General features: G+C 36.7%; 1 protein-coding gene across 1 annotated transcript in view; it reads left to right on the top strand.

Annotated features, from left to right (window-relative positions):
* Positions 1 to 5,356: 5,356 nt before the first annotated feature.
* LOC107732726 (protein lin-28 homolog A-like) overlaps positions 5,357 to 10,391 on the top strand; it is a 12,969-nt gene continuing 7,934 nt past the window's right edge. The window contains exon 1 of the mRNA XM_016544142.1: positions 5,357 to 5,557. Within this exon, the coding sequence (XP_016399628.1) occupies positions 5,357 to 5,557 (201 nt within the window). The remainder of the gene's footprint in view (positions 5,558 to 10,391) is intronic.

The raw sequence follows: 10,391 nt of genomic DNA, 5'->3' as shown, positions 1-10,391 counted from the left end.
CCATGGATGCAACGTCTGTAGTTGATGGTAAATTTTTGTTTAAATTGATAGTTTAGCTGTTCTATAAACTTAAATTTGTCAAAAAAAATGTAAAAAAAATGCAGACCCTGTTTTATTTTCTTGTAATTTATTAAAAGAAGGTACACCGCCGTATTGTGCCGACTAAACTGGCTGACTTGTCAACTACGAACGTCCCAGGAGGACTTGAACGCAGCAAGAGAGCGCAAAAATAAAACCACGCCCTCTATTCAATATTCCGTTTCTGATGGAAATATGTCACTGCACTGAAATAAAGTCGGCAGCAATATCCGGTTCACGCGGACTTTAAACTATAGTAAAGCGGAAATTACAGCCTTAAAAGCGAAACCAACTTTATTAGTCTACAATAAATAGGCGTAATTAAAGAAACTAAGTTACAAACAAAAAAAAAACTTTGAATTGAAAGGAATTATCAACTAAAGTGGTTTTATTGAAGAGTATTTTTCATTTGTTATTTGAATTTGTCATTTTCCATTTCCAAACCGAACTTAAGGTTGACTGTATTTTATTTTATTATTTTATTAGTCGACATTTCATGTGATTCATCTTTCCAACATCCATTTATTGTTCTCTGTTCATTACATCAACTCTTTAACCATTTACAAAAAAAACTAAATTACAACAGTGAGTAGAGAAAATCTAACAATTCTATATATGTGTGTTTTTGTGTTCTTTGCCTCCAACGGACTTTTGATCTTCTGATTGGCCCATTGATCTGGTTGAGTGTGTTGGAATAAATTTTAGGTACTTTGTGTAGCATCGAGTCAAGCCGGTGTTACAATAGGGTCAAGTAATGTCCCAGTAAGATAGCATTCATTTATGACTTTAATAAATATATACTGAAAATGATGTCATTAGCCTACTGCATTCTGTTTCATAATGTAGCCTACTACAACTTAAGCACAAAGTAGGCTATATATCGGTTGTCTGCGTTCCAGAGGGATTTTGGACAGCTGTGCAGACGCGGAATGGAACGCCGAAAGTTAAGTATACCCGGGCCATTAGTTAAATAGCATTTAACGCTGTGATAATTCTTCTGTTTATTATGAACGTTTTCCTAAATGCATACATTGATTCCACGTTTTAGGTCTAACTGGGCATATTAAAGTTCAGGAAAAAAAATACTTGAACAGAAGGGAAACATTATTATAAAAATCCGAAGAGTAATATTCATATAAAGTTGCATGATATTGCGATAAAATATATGACAGTAATTTTTGTAGCATTTTGTCATTTAACCAGCAGATGTCCCCAGAATCATTTTTAAGCAGGCAAGCATTTTCTGATCAGCTGGTTCAACAAAGTTTTGTTTTTCCCATCACTAAAATGAATACATCTGGTACACTGGCTAACACATATTGCAGAGTTATTGCACATGGCACAAAACATTTCATAGTGCTACACTGTAGTGATAAATTTAGTCTACAATTTGATCCTTTTTTTATATAAAAATAAGGATTAGCTCTATATATATATATATATATATATATATATGTGTGTATGTGTAGTACAGCATTAGTAACATTTACTTGTAGCATTCTGAACACTTCAGACTGTTTAATAATATATACTTTTAATAAAGTGTGGCCAAGTATGGTGACCCATACTCGGAATTTGTGCTCTGCATTTAACCCATCCAAGTGCACACACACACCTGCAGCCATTTTTGCTGTGGCACCCGGGGAGCAGTTGAGGGTTCGGTGTCTTGCTCAAGGGTCTCACCTCAGTCGTGGTATTGAAGGTGGAAGAGAGCGCTGGTCATTCACTCCCCCCACCGACAATCCCTGCCTTTGGGTTACAAGTCCGACTCTAACCATTAGGCCATGACTGCCCCAGGTACTAATATGTATCTTTAAGGTACCAATATGCACCCTATAGGCATAAATAAGATACAAATGTGTAAAGGAAGCGCCCCAGTGACCGCTTTTTTTTTTAGCTTTCAAGCTCAAGCTTTGAGCAACATTTTTCTAAGAGTGTACAGTGTTTAAACTCTAAACATGTTGCATCATTTGAAGTACTTTCACCAGAATTTTCACCTTTCAGGATTTGCACTGTACAGCCTCATTCACTAGCTTAAAAATTCATCACACATTCTTATCTCTAAAATTATAGCTTTGTTTGAATTAGAGCACTGCAAGCAAATGAGCAATGAACATTAATCAGAACTACAAAGGTTTAGTGCATTTAGTACCATTTATGTAAAAACTGATTTCAAGTGATAGTTTAAAAAAAAAAGAAATTGTAGAAAATATGCATTCAACAACATACAGCCACACTGTGAATAGTTAAAGCTCTTTATGAGAAACGTATGTAAATGCAATGTATAAAATACATTTTTCTTCACAAAGTATCTTTTTAGTTCATGACTTATAGAAAGCAGAAATGTCTCTTCTCAAACCCTTGAGATGTGATGTATGTGCAGTATACATGCTTATTGTCTATACAAATGTAACTGGAATGAGGGGTTATTGATGGATAGGTTACTTGTTGCATCACCATAGCAACAATGCATTGATCAATCGGCATGCTGGTTTGATTATTGATTGTTTGGATGGGGGAGGGCAGCTCTGCTTCCTTTCCCTGCATCTCTGATCACAGAATGATGAAGGTGGTGGAAGGCTTTTTCTAACGAACACGGTTTATAAAAGAAACCTTATGTCCAAAAATACGTCAGCACACACGACACGCGTTTATCAGAGCTCAGCTTCACTCATATCTGTCATCCTTCTGCGGATCAGTGTGTGTCTGCTGTCTCTGGGCTTTCTCTTGATTGCTGGAGCTTGATTTAGGTCTACACACGCTCAAATGTCTGTTATGCAGATATGATACTTATTCCATATTCAAGCAATTTTTAACACCACTACATGATTTTATAGCGTAACTGCTGAAAGAACAACTAACATCTAAATATCCTAAATGTACGAGTTTTGCGCACGCAGTTAATTAACAAACTACCGGTAATAACTTCGAGGTTATGTTTCTGATTGTTAATGAAAACATTACACACATTGTTTTTTTTAAATATATAAAGAACTAAAGATCATTTATTTTGTGTAGCCTATCATCTAATCAAATCAAAAGATCGATTGCATTTTTCCTGATCACAGATTTATAGTTTATAATAATGAATGTGCGAAATTAAATCATACCGAATAAATAAAGTCAGTGAATGTTAGAAAACGTTGTTTTTTGTTCTGCAAGAAAAACATATACGAGAAACAACAATTTGATTTATTGTTTATCACTGCCACTGTAATAATCGTTTTGGCCGGAATTTATTCCATAATGCCCAAATTTAAAACAAAAATAGCGAATGATAATATTTACGAATAGCGTAGAATTTAAACATCTTAAAGGTGCATAGGAATATGAATCCTGAACTTTAGGAAGCGATGTAAACCTTATTTGAATTACTGTACAATAAAAATGAGTTGCATCAATTTATTCTTTGTCCTTCTTAATCACGTAAGATAATAAATGATAATGAGAAATTACTGTAATTTTTAGTTTACGCTTTGAAGCTGCATTCAGTCTATTAAACATATTTCTAATGTGATCAGAAACCCCAAACACGCATATATGAGCTGCTTGGCATGTTTACTCTTCTTTTGAACATATAGCTTAAGACCATTTGATTTAGAAACATCTAAAAAAAATCTTGTCAATAAAACAAAATAGTTCAGAATTAATCAGAATTCAAAAGATCCATAACCAATGATATGCGGAGTACTACTTAATTAAATGATAGTGCAGATTTTGATCGTGTAGATGTAACTTTAGTGTCATATGTTCGCCTTTCCCAATGTGTCATCGCAGAAACGAACATCTACTGTGGGCTTTTGGTCACCTATGTGTGGAGGAGTTTGGGGGCCGGACGTTTGCGTGGTGGTCTCTATGCGTGATTGGCTTGTTTTGGATTGAGGGGGGCATCCATTGAAGAACTGGTGTTGGTCATCCTGGAGGGGAGAGTGATTGGGAATTACGTGGACTTGACCGAAACGGAGAGAAAGAGAGAGAGGGTCGAGCATGAGAAGCATCATCAGTTCAGAGCAGTCACCGAGAGATCACCTGGAGAACAGGGATTTAACGCAAACATCCCACACTGAACAGCAGGACTAAAACATAGAGGAGGTGAAGCGAGGAACCCATGGCAGAGGGTATGTCATTTGTTTTTGGAATTTCTGGTCCTCTTCCTGAAGGTAGGCCTACATAAAGGTGTTGCTTGTTTAGGAGACGTGGGGGTTGGGGGTCCACGCATTGTCTTCAGGTTTCTTCTTCTCCGTGTCTTTTCCTTCTGACCCCCACTCCCTCGTGTACGCCTGTAAGTGAGGGTATCCTGGAGCTTCTCTTTGTTTTACCTGAGGACTGAGTTTTGAGAGTGTGTTCATGAGACTTGAGGAGGGTTTTAGGCCCGCGCTGCTCGCTGAAGGGAAGGAAACCGAGCGTGTGGATTTCAGTCAGCTCAACATGGGTTCAGTTTTACTCCACGACTATCAAGGTGAAGTAGCAAAAAGTAGGAGTGTGTTCTGCGACGGGCTTGACCATGTTTACACGCATCTGGAAAAGTCTCCCATCACTTTGCACCTAAAGAACCAGCCTGTGTTGCCATTGAGACGAGAGCATTAATAAATGAGGTGGTTTTTAAATTGTAGGCATATTAATTATTCCCAGCTTTCTGCATTACAAACGTAGCTGTAATACGTTTAATACGTGTAATACGTTTGTAATTACAAACGTAGCTGTTCTGATCTTGATTTAATAAAAAAAATGAATATTATATATTGTCATTATTATTATTATTATTATTAGGAAATAATAAAAGTAAAAAGGAAAAGTAAAAGAGTTCAAATTGTTTTATCAAGACAATATTATGGCAATTCGTAACTATTTTGCATTTTGGCGAATTGAATTCATTGCCTAATTTTTTTTTTTCCATTTAACACAAAATATTGTAAGAATTTAAATAATTCTGCAACAGAGAGTTGTAGCAAATGCGCAAGTTACTGTTTACTACGCTTTAAATGTAAATATGCACATATGTTTTTATTTGTAACTTTTTTTTTTTGTAGTTCGCTATTTGCCACAAAACAAAAGATGACTAACCATATTTATTCTGTTTAAAACATTGAAATAAAGTTAAAGTGAACCCTTTCAATTATTTTCACAATAAATCTACGCCATATTCAATGTCATTTTGGCGGCAATTATGTTATAATGTAACTTTCTAATGCGTGTTTCTCTTACATTCGAATTTTGAAATTTCAGCTTTGAATACATGCCTGCATGCATATATTTTCTCGTTTCTCTTGTGTCGGTGATGGTAGATGTAAATGGTTTTGTAGGAGGCTGTATGAAAACAGAGGAGGAGGAGGGGCAGGCCGCAGAGGAAGACCCTCAGTCCTACCACGGCTTGGGCGTGTGCAAGTGGTTCAATGTTCGGATGGGTTTTGGGTTCCTGTCCATGAGCACACGAGATGGTGTGCCTTTAGAAACTCCAGTCGACGTGTTTGTCCATCAGGTATGTGTTGAGAAACATGTCAATGTCAAAGTAATGTCGTGTAAATTCAGCTGATAAAACAAACAATATTGTTTAGGTCCCTAAACGCTATTATGATCAGATGAATAGAGCGCTGCAATTATGTATTTTAGCATCACCCTGGTTCCATCCAAGAAAAAAAAAAAAGTATTTTTCCATTGACTTGGATTGTTGCATTCAATAATATCTGTGACCAATAAAAGTTTATGATTCTTATACACTTTTTGTTCATCGTGATACTCTTCACAAAAGAACACAATTTTCTAAAGTTAAAAGCTAAACGTACTACATCACAGTCACATGAATTCACTTGTAGATCTTAAAAAGGTCTTTAAAAGTCTTAATTACCCATCCCAAATTAAGGCAGTAAAAAGGTAGCAGCAAGTCTTAAATTGCTGAAGTCATGGCATTAAATGTTGCATGCTTTGCTGAAAAAAAAAATATTTTCACTTTGAATTTTCTTTTCCTAAGTCCATTGGTGGATATTTGTTCCTCTTAATCATAAACTAACTTCATTTTGATCAGTTTCATTGAAACAAGACATGTCATTTTGCTTATCAAGTCAATGTGGATATTTGTTCCTCTTAATCATAAACTAACTTCATTTTGATCGGTTTCATTGAAACAAGACATGTCATTTTGCTTATCAAGTCAATGTACACCAAATACACCAAATAATGTTCTTTTTAGCAACATCATATGACCCCTTTAAGAGTCTTTCGACATTTGCACTGGAAAGCAAGACAAATATACAAAGGAAGAACACCAGTTTTATTTGCAGTGTCATCAGAAAGTACAGTAAAAGTTATTTCTATATTCTAGTGGTTGGGTAAAGAGCTAATTAAACTTTAAGGTTTTTTTTTGGTAAAATGGATTAAAAACTAATTGAGATCCGTAGTAAGTTGTATTTTCCCCTACAACTTGGGAAGTTTGTATTTTGTTCTTAAGTGTTTATAAAACAACTGATTGTGTGCTCCCTAGATATTTACATTTAGAGAACATTTTATTCCTTCAATTTGGTCTTTAAGAAATCTTAAAGTTGCCTTCATAAAACCTGAAGAAATCCCGGTGTTAAAGACAGATCTTATTTCAGGCATTTAACCAAAACCTTAAAAACAATAGGCTTAAGGACAATGGAACCAGAAGTGCAAATTTGTTTCTGGGTTTTGCCTACAAAAATATGTCATCCCTGCAGCACTGTATTTCAACTCTATTTGCATTGACCTCTTTCCCATTTACCGTTTTGTTTTGTTTTGTTTTGGAAAGCCAACATCTGACACCTAAAATCGCTCATAGTCAGCTCAGCTCTTAAATGGCTGAAACCATCATTCCTGATAGTTCAAACACTGGTCATACAGCATCACTCCAAAGTGTTTGAACTTCTGCAGTAATTGTTCGCATATAAGTGTCATGTCTTAAAACAACAGTCTGGCCTATCAGCAATTGCACCTTCAAGGAAGCCCCCTTTAAGCTTGTTAACTGCCGTAAAGTCATTAGCTAGATACGTGTATGCTATTGAAGTAGCATTTAGGAACCGGTTTTTGTTGAGGTGACCAACTGGGTGGCCATTAGTGTCTCAGAAACCAGCTGTGAGTATACAGCTCAGACATTTCATTTTTTTAATAATCTGGCACATTTAGCACACCACAGTGTTCTCTTAAACAACATATTAAGAGTAGCATTGGGCATGTAGTGCATAGTCTGTGTTGTTGTAGAAGCTGTTAAGCTTTGGGTCTGTCAGTGACCAAGCTTTAGATTTGTGAAGTGGTTGATTGGGGTTTTCAGTAGACAAAGCCAACGCAAGATGGCTGGTATAATACCACTATTTATGGAATACATCTTAATTATGCATATGCAAAATTTAGGTTAAGTGAACATTTATTAAACACATTATTATAAGACTCAATTAAAAACCCAAAATGTCCAACTTACATTGACAAGGTGACCCAATGGGGATTGATCAGTTCTTTTAAAATGGTCAGATATTGGCCAGGCCTATATATATATATATATCGGTCCATCGCTACGTTCATTCATGATCCATGTGCTGCACACACCTTCGGTCGTGACAGTGGGCCTCAGCTACACAACATTAACTCCGCTGCTCTTTGTGAGAGCAGACAAAAGAAAGAGAGTGTGACAGATCCTTTCTTTCTTTGTGGACTTTTGCTTCCTATTATGTCACAACCTGCTTGCTTGTGATTTCTCCATCACCTGTGTGACTGCAACCCTCTACATTGCGAGTAAATCACTCGCATATGCGACTAAATCTTGCTCTGGACGACTAAATAATGTGTAACATTAGCCATTGGCTAATAAATTCTTAGATTTTACACACCAGTATGTGTGTGAGAGGCGTTAAACACAGATTTTCACTCGATAAACACGCTGACTGAGCGCTTGAGAGTTTCGCTCTCCGTCAAGCGATCTGTACTATTTGGATGCGCTCAATGGATCATGTCATGTACTCAATGGATGCGCAGTATGTAGCACGCAGCGCACCTGTATTTGACGTACCGTAAACTAGTGTGAAGGCGCATGACTCGCCGTCGCTTTACTGATAGCGCTGTGTTTCTCACACATGCAAAGAGAGAGAGTATGTGTGTGAGAGGCGTTCAACACAGATTTTCACTCGATAAACACGCTGACTGAGCGCTTGAGAGTTTCGCTCTCCGTCAAGCGATCTGTACTATTTGGATGCGCTCAATGGATCATGTCATGTACTCAATCAGCGGTGGCGAACTCCGGTCCTGGAGAGCTAAGTAAACATGTGTGTGTGTGTAAAATAGTATATCAGTCTGGCGATTAAACAAAAAAATGTACTAGCCAATGGCGATTATATTGCCATGGTATGCGTAGAGGGTTGGACTGTCACAAATGGATCATGCATGTCCATCCAGTACAGATCCTGTGAACATGCTCGCTTCATAGGGTTTTTACTGTAGGAAGAGCTTTAATAGATGCCTTGGAGCATCAGGGGGACGTCGGTGGGAGGAAGGGAAGTTGGGGGTTGGGGGGGTCACACGTGTCTAGGGAAATAGGTTAACGGTCACTTTGACTGGCACACAATAGAAGTACTTGAAAGGGAACACTGCATCTGCCACAACATAGTTGAAACCAATGATGTTTCCACAAAACATACACAACTACAGATCCTCGTCAACTCCAGCGGGGCCTTTTACATCACATCAGTAAGAAGATCTGTAATACTAGTCCTCTAAGGCCAAATCTGATGATCCACTGACAATGTGTTTGATACATTGGTCGTATTTCTTAAAATCACATATAAAACTCCCAGGAGAAGTGGAATAATAAAGATTTCTCCTTCATTCTCAGTTTTCAACAAAATACTGACAATAAACGATGTGCTTCATAAACTCTTTTTATTATTTATTACTTTGAACGCCTAATATTACTTTAGAGATATACATCATAATTTCTGCATTACAGCAATGAAAATTATTTGTTTTGCATAACTCTAGGCTACTGACAATTGGAGGAGGGAGATAAAAATGCATTTCACGGTCATGGTGCTTAAAATCTTAATGGTCATATGCAAAATATAATTTCTGTAATTTCTACATCTGCACATTGTGTTCATCAACATTTATGCATTTGTCAGATGCTTTTATCCCAAATTAAAAGGTCCACATTTACATTATCAGTTCTATCAACACGATAAGGCCTGCAGTGCATTTGCTGCATGACGTCACGTTGCTGCCATTGTTTGGTGCCAGATGAATATAAAATGCAATGCAACCATTTTTATGCATGAATAGAATGCCATTCTGTGCAGATGGTAGATTTCTAAAATCCTGGATACTGTAAATTACAGGATAGCATCTGTGTCTGTGAATATGGCCTGTAAAAGCTTTCATTTAAAGGAATGGTTCGCCATAAAATGAAATTGTCATTAACCCAACTCAAACATGTGATTATCTTTCTTTTGTTGAACACAAAAGGTGAAATTAAGGACTGTTCTGTTCCATGCAAAGATGACAAATGGGCACAGAGGCTTTCAAGCTTCAAAAAGAACATAAAAGTGTCCAGGCTACTCTTGCTCTGTATTCCAAGACTTCTCAAGCCACATAGCTTGTGTGATGAACTCTGTAACTCTATTTTGTGAACAAATCATTGAGACCAGATCTGTGAAACTGTTAAGGACATTAATTGAAAAGATCTAATTAATTAGTCAAGTCAAGTGAGCTTTATTGTCATTCCGCCATATGTGGAGGCATATAGACGAACGAAATGTCATGCCTCACAGGACCACGGTGTTACACATGTAAACATATATTAACAAACATGGGTATGCACACACAAAAACATAAAAAGGTATCTAAACATATAACCTATACAGATCTACAGATACCCTTATAACATATAACCTAGAAGCAAAAATAAATAAAGCTTTACAGCCTGTATGAACCTACACATAACTTTTACTATACATAAATACTTTACATAAGACTTAGACATATACACAGAACAAACGTAGTGCAGAGGTACAGAATACAATGCAGTAGAGACGTCAGGGCAAAAACCAGTGCAAACAATGCAAGATGAGAAAAAAAAAGAGAAAGATGATTAAAGTGACGGGTGCACATTGAGGAAAGACAAGAGTATTACCAAGATGGACATTGCTACTTTTCTCATTAACTACTTGTATACCTTTAAAGGGGTCATATGATGCGATTTAAATTTTTCCTTTCTCTTTGGAGTGTTACAAGCTCTTGGTGCATAAAGAAGATCTGTAAAGTTGCAAAGACTAAAGTCTCAAATCCAAAGAGATATTCTTTATAAAAGTTAAGAGTCA

This window comes from Sinocyclocheilus rhinocerous, unplaced genomic scaffold, assembly GCF_001515625.1.
Source record: "Sinocyclocheilus rhinocerous isolate Xijiao unplaced genomic scaffold, SAMN03320098_v1.1 scaffold369, whole genome shotgun sequence".
In the NCBI taxonomy this organism is placed as follows: domain Eukaryota; kingdom Metazoa; phylum Chordata; class Actinopteri; order Cypriniformes; family Cyprinidae; genus Sinocyclocheilus; species Sinocyclocheilus rhinocerous.
The sequence above is the reverse complement of the archived record's forward strand: the minus strand, read 5'-3'. Positions and strand labels throughout refer to the sequence as shown.